Raw genomic sequence first — 17,095 nt, 5'->3', positions numbered from 1 at the left:
ACAAAGCAAACAATGAAACTTTACAACTGGATTGGGTTTTTTTGGGGGGGGGGGGTGTTTTCTGTTTTTTGAAAACCATACCATGAAAATGCTTATTTGTTGTGGGGATCCAAGTGATCCAGAGTTTAATGTACATTTCTGCATCCGTTAATCCTTGAGGCTCAGGGATCTGGTATATACTGAGGGATATTATACACTCCCAAAGAAGTATTGAACTGACACTGGGAGATCAAAGCAAGTTACAAAAGCCACTGAATGATTTCTGTGAAAAACTAAAGATTCTTATGTGTTCACTTCCAAGAAAGAAAGAAAGAAAGGAAGGAAGGAAGGAAGGAAGGAAGGGAATTGAAGAGGAATCTTTGCCAGGGAATGTTACAGCAACTGGAAAGAGTGGAGTGGAGGTTCTATTTTCTAGAGATAAAGAATAAAGTAATTTACAATAGGAAAATAAACATGGGGGGAATTATCTAAGGGACAGGCAGAAGGATGGACAAAACCCCAACTCCAACATGCACTGTTCAGAAAAGCTGAAGTGAATCCTTCTTTGCAGTCTTTTATTGAGACTGTATAATGCGAAATAAAAAAATTCCTTCCAGCCACACCTTAGAGACCAGCTAAGTTTGTTATTGGTATGAGCTTTTGTGTGCATGCACACTTCTTCAGATACATGTTTATCTGAAGAAGTGTGCATGCACACAAAAGCTCATACCAATAACAAACTTAGCTGGTCTCTAAGGTGCGACTGGAAGGATTTTTTTTATTTTGTTTCGACTACGGCAGACCAACATGGCTACCTACCTATGTATAATGCTAAACATACAAAGTATGATGCTTGAAAGTGACCATTCTGCAAACGTTGATGGACAACTGCCAGGTAAGCAATATTCCAGGAATAATTTTCTCCCTTTACTTTCATCTTCCATAAAGAAATGAAAAGGTGTGCCAAAGTTTAAAAGAAAGTTTGAAGACTCAATGCAGAAAGTTTTCAGAAAGTTCTGTGACATACTATTTTACATTCTGAAAGATCTGGACAATAAGTCAATTAAGCTTTATACTGCTGTAATGAACAAGAGGATGAGGTTTCTATGTTCTGTAGAAATCATTTTAACTGATGTGCCATCAGGGTTTATAATACTGCCTACATAAAAATTAAATAGATTCTGTAGAAGCAGTAACACTGACTGATTAGGAGAACAAAGGCAAAAAGGAAGGTACTCAGACAATTAAATGAATTATACAAGCTATCGTAGAGAGTTTGTTACTTTCATACTTTTAAGCTAGGGCGACTAAAAAATGAACACATCCTGTTCAATAATTTCTTAAGATTCTCGGCAACTGTAGAGTAAAAAACAACAACAAACATGTAATGCAATCCCCAAAGAAGCCATTTCTATGACAGCACTCAGATTATGGAAATCATATTTCCATTTGTGGTCTTCCATCAAGATTCACATCACCCATCCATGTAGGGTCTTCAACCACCAGGTGAAGACATTTTGGCTGAGAAAAGTTCCTTTGCTGCCTCCACCATTCCTGGCCCTGCAATCCTTCAAGTATTGGGGATGGTGAATTTCTGCAGCAGGGAAGCTTTTCTGCCCATCTAAAGCCCCAGTTGTTTAGATTTCTAAATTGTGCTGGGAGGTTCCTCACAACAGATGATCAGCTCTAATGCATGAGGGCTATTGGGCTAATGGCAGTGATGGGACCTCAGCTCTCCCTCCTGAGATACCTGGAATTGTGAAGATTAATATCTACATAGGACTATAGTTAGGCCTGAGAAGGAAAGAGATGAAGTGGGGCAAGCACTCCACATTTCTTCACCTGGTTTAAGAGATAAGGAAGTGTAACTGCATTGAACCTCTGAATGCAATCCAATATACCTGGGAGTAAATCCCATTGAATTAAATGGGGGTTGGTTCTGATTAGCATGCATAGGATTTTGCTGTGTTTCACTTGCATCTACAATCTACTGAAGAAGGAAAGAGCACATGAAATGAAGTACGAAAGTATGAAATAAATTTATTCCATTTCAAAGTTATCTGAAGTTATCTTTTCCTGTGATAGTTGAGTTTGAGCAACTATTAACCATGTGCCTGAGAGCCCCTCATGAGGCCCGTTTTTGCCTCTTGAAACACCTATCTGCAAATAAAAACAAACTTCTAAAAATAATCTAGTTTCATTCTGGTGGGAATCGAGGCAAAATCATCTAGCTTGAAAAATGGGAGACTTACCTCCTGAGACATTCATTCTGATGTTAAAAGAAAAGAAGCCTACCCATAAAAGGTTGTTTGTTTCTCTAGCACAGAGAAAATATGTTTATTGATTTTTTTCAAAAGGTTTTTAAAAGACATGCACATATTTGAAGCTGAATAAAATCTAGAGTACTCTACAAAGTTTAGTTCTCTTTCTTCACACAGAGAGCAACATCATTCATATAACCTAATAAGTAATACAGTTCAGTGGTGGGGGGCTGCCTCTGGCAATTCACTGGGTGGGTGGGGAAGCTAAAGTTGTATCTATTTACTTAAAATACAATTTGAAGTGAAGAACAGGGTGCCTTTGACCACATTCTGAGCCTAGGAATTGTTTCATTACCAGAACAGATGAGAGCTCAAAGTCTGTTTGCATAGAAGTCCACTATTGGGTAGCTTTCTTTATTTCAATAACCTTATTTAGGTGAGAAAACTACTTGTTAAGCAGTTGAAATTCAGAAACCATTTCTGATCTACTACATATCAGCCTAAATTTTCCACTAAATCCCAAACTACCTTTTGTTCATCCTTGGTGTCAGGGCTTTTTTTCAGCCAGAACTCGCCAGAACTCAGTTCCGGCACCTCTCAGGTAGGTGCCATTGCCATTCTAAGATAACAAGGGTAAGTTCCAGCACCTCTTTTTTCCTAGAAAAATAGCACTGCTTGGTGCAGATCGATACGTTATTGTGCAATGCAGTCTTTCCTCGCTTATAATATTGCATGTTGCCAATTGGTATAAAAAGGAAGTATCAGCAATAAGATGTATGTTTAAAAAAACCAAAAAACTTAAATTTAAACAGAAAGATAAATTTGTCAATGTATCTCTGTAAACCACAAAATCACTGTAGATTCATGATGAAGTTAGCTATTGACACCATTTTACACTTTCTATTGATCTTATAAATCTCTGTTATATAAATTTTAGATTTTTTGCAGCCAGATCCTAAGCTGTAAACCAATGGTGCTTATTTCCATATACGTATTCATGGGACTGAAGCCTTATAGGGTAAGCCTATCCATGTCTACTCAGAAGTAATCTCCATTGAGTTCAAAGGGACATTCTGGATTGCAGCCTCTGTCAATCAGCTTGTCTGCTGTGGAACTGACCATCATTCTGACCCCAAGAATGGTAATGCAGATTGCTCATGTGTGCCAATCTCAAATCTCTTATTTCTTATACCACACATAGCACACAAAGCACATCTACATGTTAGGCACTTAGCACACACATAGAGAAACATGAGGAATGCGTGGAACCACACAAGAGAAGAAACCCTGATATTCAAACTGTAGATGAACATAATGGTGAAGTACTGGAAGTTTCATTTTTAAATAACATAAATTTAATTTAAAAACAAAACAAAACAAAACCACACATAGAGAGAGTGGAGTGTAGTTTTATGGATCAGCCTGGCTGCTGTCAAATCAGAATCTGGGGATACCAATTAAAAAACAATGTGTTACTTTGATTCTCTTCCAATCATATGGCCCATTGAACTACAAGCAGCCAGCCCATAATTGCGTGCTTTCTTTGCATCAGGAAGCAAGCAAAACAGTTATAAGTCTCAGTGCTTGGTCTATGTGCAGGATCTTTTCTTCTTATAAGTGATAAACACTGCAAAAAAATTATTTATCTCTTGAAACACATGAAAATATGGAATTACTGATGGTTGCAGATTAAATTGCAAAGATTATCACAGTGCATATCAAACATTGCACAAAACTATTATGGGAATAATCTGTACGTGAAGCCATACAGGAATTGATTTTGAAATGCCCACGTTTTGGAGCTTTCCTTTATCTTTATTTCTTGTACATTAATACTAGTTTTTATCAGTAAAATTATAATTGGATTTCACAGGTTTGTCAAAATGTAGCAACTTTTAGAAACAACAAACATCCAGTTCTGTTAGCTGGCAGTAAAGATACATTCCCTTCTAAGTCATTTTTTCCGGTACTTCCTCTGTGCAGAGCTTGAAGATCCTACATAACTACAGCCTTCTCATCAGTATTTTGCTGGCAAACCAGAGAGACATAGGTTGGATTCAGGATACAGCCTGTTGAATTTGGATCCTCCAGCTATGTGCCTTCACCCATAAAGGATGGGGCAAAGCAACCATCACTTCAGCAACAAGTGGGGGGGGGGGAGAGAATGATATTCTGCACTCAATTTTTCAACTGCAATGAACTACAGCCTCGGTGCTTGTTATTTATTTACTGCTCGCAATACAAAAGGAAGGTAATGTATCCTTACAACTCCACCTGGACAATTTACTATTTAAAGAAACGGCCCCCACACCCAAGTCTTGCATACTTAATTCCTGCATCTGTACCATTCAATTGGGCTGTATGTAATATGTACATGATCTGAGACATAACACCCTCCAGTCTTGGGTCTTCTGAGCACCAAACCTCAGTGTCTGTGGTGTTTAAGATTTGTGTATTTAAAAACATTCCTACACTGCATTACATCAAAAGAGATTCCAGGGAGGTATACAACAGTATAGATAACAAATTAATTAAACCCCAACCCTGTACAATAAACACTAACATTAGCAACCATACTAAAGAAGACAGATGATATCTTTAAAAGCAGGCTAAATGAAAAGAACCTTAACCTGCACTTCCAAAAAACTGTAAAGTAGGTCCCAAACAAACCTCTTTGAGGAAGCTAATCTAATGTCAGTAAGTCCTGGGTTTTTCCCTGTGATTACATTGCACAATTCAGATAAGGCAGGCATTTGGAATAGGGCCACAGTGGGAATAACTTAACAAATGCGTAGGATAGTATTTTGTAAGCTATATCATCAACCAACTAGGTCAAAATATAAATATTATATATTATATTATATTATATTATATTATATTATATTATATTATATTATATTATATTATATTATATTATATTATATTATATTATATTATATATTATATTATATTATATTATATTATGCTGTCTTTCACCATAAGGGTAAAGGTAAAGGTAAAGGGACCCCTGACCATTAGGTGCAGTCATGGCCGACACTGGGGTTGTGGCACTCATCTCGCTTTATTGGCCGAGGGAGCCGGCATACAGCTTCCGGGTTATGTGGCCAGCATGACTAAGCTCCTTCTGGCGAACCAGAGCAGCACATGGAAACACCGTTTACCTTCCCGCTAGAGCGGTACCTATTTATCTACTTGCACTTTGACGTGCTTTCGACCTGCTATGTTGGCAGGAGCAGGGACCGAGCAACGGGAGCTCACCCGTCACGGGGATTCAAACTGACCTTCTGATCGGCAAGTCCTAGGCTCTGTGGTTTAACCCACAGCGCCACCCGCGTCCTCACCATAAGGGTAGGTTAGAGTAAAACCATTTAAATTATTTTAAAATCATTTTAAAATCAGATAAGACTTATACTTGATAAACAATTTAACTCAGAGAATAAAGGTAGGTCATCTCTCAGCTGTCAATGTCCAGAGTAAAAGGCTCTATATTCAGCATATGACAAAAGCTGTACAACAAGAACACCTGCAAAAGCTGTACAACAAGAACACCAGCAAATCCCACACCTGGGGGTGGGGGTTACCACAAAGAATGCCCTTTCTTGGACCATCACCACTGAACCTCTGAGGGCGGTGGAACAAAGAGCCCCTCTGCTGATCTTAGCAATCTTTCAAAATATAATGAATGATTTTTTATTTTTTTCTCCAAAGAGTATGCTGATGAAAGTAAATCTTATAGTGTCTATCATGGATTCTGTAGCTGTGATTCCTGCATTGCAATGGCTTGGACTAGACTTTTTGGGTCCTTTCCAACTCTACAATTCTATGAGAATTCGTGTGAATATTATGCAGCCCTTGGGATAAAATTTTAAACGAGAAAGCAAACAGTGTTGGCAGAGAACATCAGTACCTTGTGGCGTAATCGTACAAGAGGCTGATAGCTTTTGAAGTCATATCCTTCTTTGGCTGGCCATCCTTCCACACCCAGTAAGATGCCTCCAAGGAAAGAAACAATTGTCCACCACCTAAACATCTTTTCGAGACCCTCTGCCTAAACAAACAAGACGAAAAGGAAAGGAAAGTGTTATGAATCAGAGATATAATGGATATGTTAAAGTTCCATAAATATTAAAAAAAAATGTTTGAATTTAATTTATAGATTTCAACAAACAGTAGAAAACCAGCACGGGCTAATACAGATATATGAGTGGGTGGAATTGGGAACTAATACAGCTGTTTGGGGCTGTACTCAATATTTTCTAATCAACATTCAGCATCCATATCCTGACATGAGCAGCAAAAAATAAACCAATAAAATCTTGAAAGGCGAGAAACATAAGAGGAATCCACTGCAAAGGAAATGCTCTTTTTAAAACACTGAAGGACAGAGAAAATAGATAAGAGCATCTAACCTTTTTTTGCTTATAAACACATTCCTTTTTGGATGTCTGTCTACATTACTAATGAGGAAAACCAATAAAAAAGGGGCACATTGGTCTATGCTCTACGAAGGACAGGAGATATGGAACTCTTCCAAGCAAGCGGCTGCTATGCAAGGGAATGCATTCACAGAACATCACAAACTGCCAGTATATGTCCTGGCAAAAGACATGTTCTTAAGAGGCAAAAGTCATGGGTTCTGAGCCAAAACAGGGCACATTGCACCTCCAAAACACACACACACGTCCCAATTTTTTATTTTTATTTTATTTTGCACCCCTTTTGAAAGCTGGATTGGAGTAAAACTCAGTATGGCAAGCAAGAAAACTGCTGCTAGCCAGTGTGGCAAGCAGGGGGCGGGGGAGTCTCATATAGTTCTCCACACTTAAAAATGAAAAGTGTAATGCTGGTGGTCAAAAAAGAGGTTTAAAGACTCTCTCAAGGCAAATCTTTAAACATGTAGTATAAACACAGACAACTGGGAAACACTGGCCTGCAAGCACTCCAATTGGAGAACAGCCTTTACCAAAGGTGTCATGGGCTTTGAAGATGCTCAAACTCAGGATGAAAGGGAGAAATGTGCTAGGAGGAAGGCACACTTGGCAAACCCTCACCAAGATCAACTCCCACCCGGAAACCTATGTCCCCACTGTGGAAGGAAGTGTCGATCCAGAACTAGCCTCCACAGTCATTTATGGACTCACTGTTAAAACAGGGTTTATGGAAGACAATCTTACTTGGCTCGAGTGATTGCCACAGAAGAATAAGAAGTAGTTCTCTTAGCAATGGGAAAGTATCTGCTACCCTCCTCATTCAGAGTGGTTTTCGTTTGCATAATTTTACTATTTGCTTTGCAGCATATTCAGGTCATCATGCTCACTCAATGATCTCTGGATGGCTGGGATCCTGTCGCAAAGAACCCCTAAACATTGTTTTTTAATAGCAGGCTAGAGGAGCTGGAGACAGCTGGGGAAAATGTGACAGGCCACTAGTGTAGCCAACTCATGGGGAGAACTGCTTGAAACCTTATTTTTCATGTTAAAAAATAATTTTAAAAATGAAAAGTTGATGCAGTGCTACTTAAACTATTTCTAAATTTGCATCTGTAGATATGTGCAAATTTTATGCAAATGTGGGGGGGGTTGGGGGGGTAAGGTACAAGTGACTAGCCTGGTGTATGCAAGCAACAAACCATGGAGCTTTTCATTGTAAGCAATTGAATAATACATGAAAGCTGACTTTCACATGCAGCAGAGAGAACAGTTCCTATTCACCCTCTCTCTGCCCCAGCTCTCCATCTGTAAAATGGGAATCTTAATGACACTAGTTTGTTCTCAAGACAAATGATATCATTACTGTTTGATGGCTTTGCATATACAGAAACTCAACAGAAATGAACGCGAAAGCACAGCAGAACAGATTTGCCTGGCACACAGGATGCTAATTCAGCTCTGTGGTACAAGCCACACTATGCATAACTTGAGGATCAAGGTGTAAAATGGATTTTACAAGCCACTAGATAGCTTGTTTTCTTGAATGTCAAAAATAAAATTTCATTGCAGCTAATGATATTTAGCTAGTGTGCTTCATGTTGAGGAATAATTGAAAAAAGCAAGGCAAAGAAGTTTCCTTTTGAAACTAAAATTCACCTAAAGCTATTTTTTCCTACAATGCTTTAAAAAAATTCCCAAAAGCAAACCAGCAAACCGTTTTAGCCCAAGTATCTGGCCAAAAGGTTTTGTGGTATCAACTTTTAATTAAAAGGTGTTGTAATGAGCTTTTACAAGTCTTTGTACAAACAACTGTTCATATAGATAACTGGAAGCTTGTTGACAACAAAACACAGGGAACCATGCAAGTAAAACAAAACACCTGGACCTAAGATTGTTTCCAATTTATTGGAATGTCATTGATATACCATTTAGAGTATAACTAACTCTCTCTTTCTCTCTCAAAGGAAACCGTAACTGCTCTCAATTCATAATTAATTCATAATTCAGCACTGCTCTCAATTCATAATTAGATTTTATTTATTTCTTAAATTGATATCCAACCCTGTTTTCCAAAGGAACAAAGATCGGCAAACATGCAAAAAGTAAAATATCTAAAAACATCTCCAATACAGATGCAGACTGGGAAATATCTCTTATTAAAGAGTTTGTTGGAAGAAGAAGGTCCACCTTATGGGCTGAAAAGAGTCAACCCTGTCTAATATTTAGCAGGAGGGAATTCCAATAGGCAGGCACCACAATACTTAAACACCAGATTCATATGTTGTGTGGAATGGAGCACTTGGTGAGATGGTATTTACAGGAGGCCCTGCATAGTGCAGTGGTCATTTGGATATATAAAGGGTGGGATGATCTTTCAGGAATCCTAATCCCAAGCTTTATAGGGTTTCATGCACTAAAACCAGCACCTTGAGCTTAGCCTGTGGGCCCAAAGGCAAGCCCATGTAATTATTTTAGCAGCGGTGTAACATGATAGTAATAGCCTGGCCCTCTGAACAATCAAACCACTACATTTCGCACTAGCTTCTGGACCACCGCAGGGGCAGTGCCAGGTTGCAATAATCCACTACTAGAGGCTACTAGTGCATGGACAACAGAAGTCAAGCTATCCCAATCTAATAATGATTTTGGCTGTCTTACCAGCAAAAGCTAGTAAAAGGAGCTATTACCCACGGAGTAGCTTGCACCTAAGCTTCTAGCAATATTAATTGTAATTGTTTTTAATGATAGATTTTTTTCTATGTTTTCAGCAATTCCTGGTTTTATCTGTAAACCGCCTTGAGTCCCATAACAGGAAAAGGCAGGGTATAAATAAATATATAAGAATATTGACAAACAGATGTCACATTTTCATCTCCAAGGTTAGACCAATGTCTTCTCAGTGATGTGCCTCTCTTCTAGGAACAATAATATAGCAGGGATAGACACCTGAGATAAGATTGCATCATACAAAGGTATATTCCAATCCTTGCACTGAGACTGAATCAGAATTTTTCTTCTGACCCTTCTACTTTTCTCAACTGTGAAATTTTGGCATTTTAAAAAACAAAAGTGCAAAAATACACCCAACTGACTAGGGTTCCTAGAAAGGGGAAGCTTGTCTTAGGAAAGCAGAAGACATCTATTCAAGTAAATTCATTATAGTCTCTTGTAGTTTTGATTTACTGATGATTGGAAGCATGGATATCCCATGTTTGGCAGATTGCCAACTTCTGTGAATTTGGCCTGTTTCTAAATCATATTTGACATATTTCACAATTAAGGGCGATGCCGTGAAATGTGGTTTCAGACAGTCGGAGCTGCAATAATCAATAACTGCCTTGTTTCTTGCTACTTAAGGATGACACAGAAATAGATATACAGCCAAGAAAGCAATTTGCATAAGATTTCTAGAAAATTCTATTTAGGCTCAGCTCATTCTTCCATCCATCTTAGATAAAGTATCTTTGCCACATTCCCACAAAAAAAGAAAGCATTATCAAATGCATTCAACAGGAAAAAGTAGTGAAGAATAGCAACTTTCAATAATGCTTAGAAGAATCCATAGATCCATGAAAGTACCAGGCATCAAATTAAAATCTCCTGTATCCAACATAGAGGACACAAAGTCTTTCTTTTGAGAAATGTCTTTCTCTTAGCTACAAACCTTTCTGTATTTTAAAATACGTTTTTGAATACATATTCCAGTTTATGGTATAGTTCATTTCATTCCATCGTACAGTTAAATATATGCATTCTAGTTTTATGGTCCAATTTATGGTATCCTGTAAGAGAAAAAAACCAAGAATATATATCCCATTTATATCCTAGTGTTCCTTGGAGACACCTTGAAGACTATTTAGTAGAAAGGTAGGGCATAGATTTTCAAATATAGATAAATAAATGGAGTTTAGACTGGCATGTTTATTTATACTGTTATCAGCTTTGAATTTATTTATTTTTTTTAGGAGAAAGGTGGGTATAGGTATGAATAAGTTTTTAAAAAGAAGGATATGGAGCCATTCCATTTTATCCTCCCCAGTAGGTTAAGCTGAGCTATAAAATGGGATAGGCTAAGATTATGATTTGCTTATGGTCACTCATTGAGCTTCATGACCACCTGGAGAAATAAACCAACAGATTTTCACATTCCAAATGACTACCCTCAAGCAACAATATCATACTGCTGCCAAAGGTAAAGATTTCTGTTTACCAGGAGCGTGGAGAAATGCCAAGTGTAAATCCATAACCCTACTAGGTACGACGCTAGTGAAAGCACTATGTTTCATCCACTGAACCACACTTGGGTTTGTCAGTCAAGTTTGTAATTCCAAGATATCTATCCTGCAGTGTGAACCACTGCACTGAAGAACTGAGCTAGAGACTTGACTTTGGAGGCAACAAGTATAGGAATTGATCTGCTTTTTTCACAGAGCAAACAGCAAATTGAATCTGAAGACAAAGAAAGCACTAGCACAGGAAAAGTGAAGCATGTATAACCCATTCACTTGATTTTGAGTACCTGGAAGTGGAGCAGAACCTAGTTAGTAGGTATCTAAGGACAGAGAAAAGATACAGTCTAGAATGCTGGAAAGTCATTTACTGTCATGGGCAGTCTGGAACTCACGAGGCAATGCACATTAGAAGTTGCATGACCACAGATAGCTCCAGGAGAAGAACCTTGCTCTGTTGAAGAGGTGCAGAGCAAATTGAGGCTTTTGATTATGCAGTCTTCAGAGTCCCCCCCCCCAGTAGATAACTTTAAGATTCCCTCTGTCCTGAAAACAAGCACACTGCCTCAGTTCCATAGCCTCCTGCTTGGTGCTCTCCCTGTAATGTTGGATCAGTGTGGTCCTATGAGGGGCACTAGGCTCCTCAGGGTAAGGTGCCTGTGAAGCTCTGGGCTCCAGCCTTACAGGTATGGGATGTCCAGTGATTTCCTGATCTGCAGCAACAAGTTCAGAGTCCTGCACCTTTGTCTGGCTCCTTGGTTGGAGACTGCAGCTTCTGACGCTGCAGGCCTCTGTGGGATTCCAAGGTCTTTGTTAAATGTAAACAAATATTTCTCTACTGCACATAATTAAGCAATGGGAAAATGTTTATTTACTTACATTTGACCTCCACCCAGTACACATGGTCCCTGGGCCATTCTGATAGGCAGCTCGTGGAACATAGCCACGGGGTCGGTGGGGCCCCTGTGCAGAACCCTATTTTAAACTCACCCTAAAGCCCAGATTCACTCCTTTCTTAGGTAAGCAGAAACAAAACAAACATTCCTCTTTTGAACACCAGGAAACCATCCTTTCAAAGCCACCCTGTTCTTTTGTGATTCTTTCACTACTCACACCTGTAAACGTTGAACTCCAAAAGTCCCCTTACTCCTCCACAAGCCTCCAAAATCTTCTCTGTTAATTATTCAGGTGGTCACACTGCCTACGTAAGTTCTGGATCTGTTGGCTGGATGCCTAGTCTTTCACCTCCAAATCCCTAAACTCCTACAGAAAAGAATCAGGGACTCAATAAAACAATGTTACCCACTAGCCTATTTGAACTACATTTTCTGTAATCCTTTGTGTTCTGAAATGCCCAATTCTCTGAAGACATAGAAGTAATCTGCAGATATGTATACAGACTCCTGTCCCAAGCAATTGTGTCAATAAACACACTGAAAAATAAACCACCCTTGCAGGTCTTATTGGTGAATAGGCACATGTTGGTAAGAAACAGCCTCTGCAGCATGTAAGTCTTCTGCTGCAGTCTTAAATGCACTGACTGTAAGTCCCATTGAACATGGTGGGATCTAATTCCAGTTAAACACTTATAGGATTGTGCTATTGGCTCATGGAGAGCTTCAGTTGTATGTTGGAAGATTCAGGTCAGATTAAAGAAAGTCCATAGTAATGCTCGCCATCTTGGATGGCTTTAAAAGAGGATTAAACAAAATGTGGGTATCAATGGCTACTTTATCTTTAATAATTTTGCATCCTCTGCAGTGCCCCAGACCTAATGTTGTTCTGGGGTACTGTGGGGGAACAGGGAATGGCTGCCACTAAAATATATGGTGGAGAATATTCAGAGAAAATTCTACAAAGTGGCCCTCTTTTTATAGAGGAGGGATTAAGATAAAGGGGGGGGGGCGTATTTGGGAAAAGCTTTGGAAGATGCTGTAATGCAACTCAAGGAACTGCAGGGGTGGGGATTGAATGTTGAAGCTCCAGTGGTATGTTGGAATTCCACTGCAATAATAATTAAGACGCTCTTTGGGTCCTGGCCTTGGAGGTTAACAATTATGCAAACCTAGTCACCCTCTAACCAAAATGATACAGTCATAGAAATGTCTCAGGTGTGCTAAAAATAGATATTGAAGAACATAAAGACATAGGACAGTCACAGCCTCCCACTCTGTTTTCTAAATTGCATATACTTTATTTTCATGTGCAAGTATAAAGCCATTAGAATTTTTAAAATTATCTGACCTTGAAGGGTTTCCCCGTCTATGCTGCTCCAAGAGAAAGGAAAATTATTACACATTCATTCTTCTGACTTCATTGCCTGTTACCTTGATGAGCACTTAAAATGTAAATTAAAGAACTTTCCTGTTAGGACCAAGACTGCCTAAATCCCAGGTGTATGGTTTCTGCATCTCCTATTTGTTGCTCTCGGAAAAATTATTTCACATTTTGTCAAAGTCACACAAACTGTTTCTTAAATGTATTGCATAATTTGATTGCCTGGGTGATTATTTCTTCCGTAAAAAATCATTGGAAGGGAGTTCAGCTCTTCTTAAAACAATATCTGATTTTTATTACAGCTTTATTGTGCACAACAAGGCTGGAATATTAATGCTACTTTTCCTTAAGGACCATGTTTCTAAATAAGAGAGTCAAACTGATGAGATTAGTTACAACCAGCTGCTAAAATAACTTTATCAATTTCTGTGATTTCCACTGTGCCCTTGAAAGTATGTACTGCACAGCTTATGTTCTACCAGAACTTTTCCTCAATCCAGATCAAGCAATGCATGGCACCAAAATTCAGAGAACTGATATCCACTCCCCCACCTGTTGAGGGGGCCCTTTTACACCTGGCCCATCACTGATGGAGTATGACCCTACAGGCCATGTGCAGGTGTTGAGTCTACCTGGTGAGGTGCACAGGGTTGTCTTATTAATCTGGCTCTTGCTCCTCCCCTCTGTCTTCTCAGTTTGGCCTTCAGCAGCACCACACTCTACCCCTTTCCCTCAGCTTGGGTTTTGCCAGTTGCCAATTTCGGAACCATGTAGGGATTTCTCCCTTTCAGTGTCCTGATTGTCCTTCAACAGTGCTGGGAGGTTGTTGCTGTTTTGCCTGTGTCACACTGTTTAATAGATCTAATAGATCTAATTGTTGTCTGGCTGAGCCAGTGAGGAGTTAGGGGAACGAAATCTGTTGAGCACCTTGTAGCACATTCTAAAATACAAAGGGGGCTTCCTCAGATTTACCCATGGGGACAGGATCTCACTTTCAGGACTGCTCAGCTCACAGATACCAGTGCCTCAAAGCTGGAGCAGAAGGATGACCTGAACAGAATTTCCTAGGAACAATGGATGTGTTGGCAATGACGGGCCATGAGTAGATAGTTAGCAACTCTGGGTACTTAAGCCAAGGTAGCCTAATCTGAGTTGGTTTAATTTTCATAGCACTCAGACTTATAGGAGCATTTATCAAGTTTTTCCCTCCACAGATCCTTAATTATATCTAATAAATATTGTTCATCATTTTAAACTCACACTACTGTGTCTACATGGGTACATGGATCTGGGTCCAAGTGCATTCTGGGAAATGCTGTCATTGTGGAAAATAGAGCTGAGATGGAACCAGGTACAATGAAGACCTTTGAAAAATGCCCTTATTGCTGTATACTCTCAGGGAGTACAGCCTACTTGATTGGTATGACTTATTTCTATTACTGTGTTCCGTGAAGAGGGGCTATTGTCCTTTGTTCTTTCTCTTTGCTGTCTGATGCTAGAGAGAGAGGGAGCCATGTTGCAGTGCTCCGTATGTGTTTATATGTAAATAAAGTAGATTAGCCAAAATGCTGAGTTGCTGGGGTCTGTTATGCAAGCTGCAAAGACTCTGCGGATCCCTAAGTGTGCCGATGTCTGTTGGCATCGGTCGCTGTGATGTTCAGGCTGAAGAAAGCTTTTGAAGCTCCCAAACGATTGACCAGGAGGGAGAGAACATGCCAGTCGGGCATGTGTCTGCCAGGGTCCTACTCGAGTGTAGGACAAGCTCCTGACAAAACAGGTGTTATGATGGTATGGGTATGACACATAGGCCAATTGATGTACTCCCCTCTAGAACACGAATAAGATTGTAGGTGAGATAGCAGGCTCCGTTTATTACATAGGTATGGCTATTTATTACTTATGCATCTATCATAACTGAAAAAAGTATTGTGTGTATTGACCCTTATACATGAAATGAATTAAATAAAGAGTGAAAATGTGTGGAGAATCATTGTGACACAACAATGCCTTTGCCTGGCAGTAAGGAAGGGCTGTGACCATTTTGCTCAATGGACCAGATATACAAGCAAACTGAAAATGGCTATCATTTTTTAGCCCAAACCTCCAAGGGAATAGTTAAGTATGTGTCATACCCTTTTCTCCATTGTCACTTTGAGTGGTATTATTTTTTAGGAGCTAAATTTTAGCTGGTAAATACTCAGATTTAATACAAATCCAATAAAGCTGAACTTAGCCGTGCATCTATTTTCATGCAAGAAAATTAAAAACAAAACACTGAATGATGTCAAGGCTAAAACTCAAGTGCATTGATTTCTATCTCAAAGCGCCAATTGACTTAAATGGGGCAATGATTTCACCCAGCTTCTTTCATTCCTATGACACAGATTTTAATGGAATATAATCAAATGGGGAACACTACAGACTTAACCCCTTCTCATTACACTGTTGAGATGGTAATCTCATAGTCATTTTTGCAATGCTGTAGGGAAAGAAACACGATAAAGGTATTATCCTTCAGTGGCCTCAGAGGAGTCTTTTTAATAGAATTGACTTGTGTCTGTTGATCTCGTTTTCCCATAAAGCTTCACAGCTCAATCTCATGAAACTGCAGTATTTACCAGCATTGATATTTGTTATCAGGTCTACTGGGTAGAACCTATATAGTCACAGCCCACAAGACTCCTTCCCTCTCTTCTAAACTGGGTTTCTTCTTACTGCTGCTTCCTCAATATCTTCTGGGATTTGTAGGCACCTTGATGGCACATTGGGGGAAATTAGCATCAGCTGTATGAGGATGGGACGCAAATATTACAAGAGGGAGAATGTTTGAAAGGTATTCTGCTGTTGGTGCGTTTTAAAAACATTTGGGCTAGTTTGGGTGGAACGGATGGTATTTTTAACATTCACCACTGGGAGTTTTCTTCTTATCATCAACAGCAGGCATGGGATCCCTAATGCAGCAGGGGCAATGCATTAAAGCTCCTTTCCCCATCTCCATTTCCTGATTTAGCTCCCCACACACACATGCACAACACGAATGCACATAAATCTAGGCCCCATCTGCACTATACATTTAAAACAGTATCATACCACTTAAAAGTCACAGCTCCCCAGTCTACCCCACAAGAATCCTGTAGTTTATTACAATTCTCAAGAGTCTGGGAGAACCTGTGGCTGTTTAAAGTGCTATAAATGTATAGGGCAAGTGGGGACATTAGCTTTCTCCTCAATAAGGAAAGTTACTTAAACAGAGGAAATGGGAACATATTCCTAAATGGGCTGTTGGAACAGAGCAGGGACAAAAGAAAGAAAGAGCCAGTTGATGACTTTATGCAGCACATAGCATGAGGGGAGACTGAAGGAAAGGATGGTAGATAGAAGCAAAAAAAAAATTATTTATACAATTAATTACTGCACAGGGTGGTAGATCCAGCTTTAGCCATTTGGGGTTGTGTCACACTTCACAATCATACTATGTAACTGTAAAGCCAACAGAAGAGAGTGCAGCACTGCAAGTATAGTAAAAGAAAAAGAGAAACGGGGGGGGGGGGGAGGATCAATGATTGAGTAAACTTTAAAAAGAGCAAAATAGTAAGGCAAAGTACTTTACTCAAAGTACTTTGTGCACAAGCCTTTTAAAATTCCTTTAAAAACATAGAAAGGAGAAAGGGGCATGACAAAATTAAGATAGCACTGCAAGACAAACAAATAACAATATCCCGTAGGGCATACAAATGGCTACTTGATGATGGACAATGAATAACAACAACAATACAGTGGTACCTCGGGTTAAGAACTTCATTTGATCTGGTGGTCCGTTCTTAACCTGAAACTGTTCTTAACCTGAGGTACCACTTTAGCTAATGGGGCCTTCCGCTGCCGCTGCACCACCACTGCACCATTTCTGTTCTCATCCTGA

General features: G+C 39.4%; 1 protein-coding gene across 4 annotated transcripts in view; it reads right to left on the bottom strand.

Annotated features, from left to right (window-relative positions):
- The window catches only part of FSTL5 (follistatin like 5), a 359,747-nt gene that overhangs the window by 309,954 nt on the left and 32,698 nt on the right, over nucleotides 1-17,095 (bottom strand). For all 4 annotated transcript variants that reach the window (XM_081875293.1, XM_081875295.1, XM_081875294.1 and 1 more), the window contains exon 2: nucleotides 6,148-6,288. In XM_081875293.1, coding sequence (XP_081731419.1) covers nucleotides 6,148-6,270 — 123 coding nt within the window. In that variant the 5' untranslated portion in view covers nucleotides 6,271-6,288. The remainder of the gene's footprint in view (nucleotides 1-6,147; nucleotides 6,289-17,095) is intronic.

This window comes from Podarcis erhardii, assembly GCF_964252035.2.
Source record: "Podarcis erhardii genome assembly, chromosome: 9".
Lineage (NCBI taxonomy): Eukaryota > Metazoa > Chordata > Lepidosauria > Squamata > Lacertidae > Podarcis > Podarcis erhardii.
This window is presented reverse-complemented; position numbering and strand designations above follow the sequence as displayed.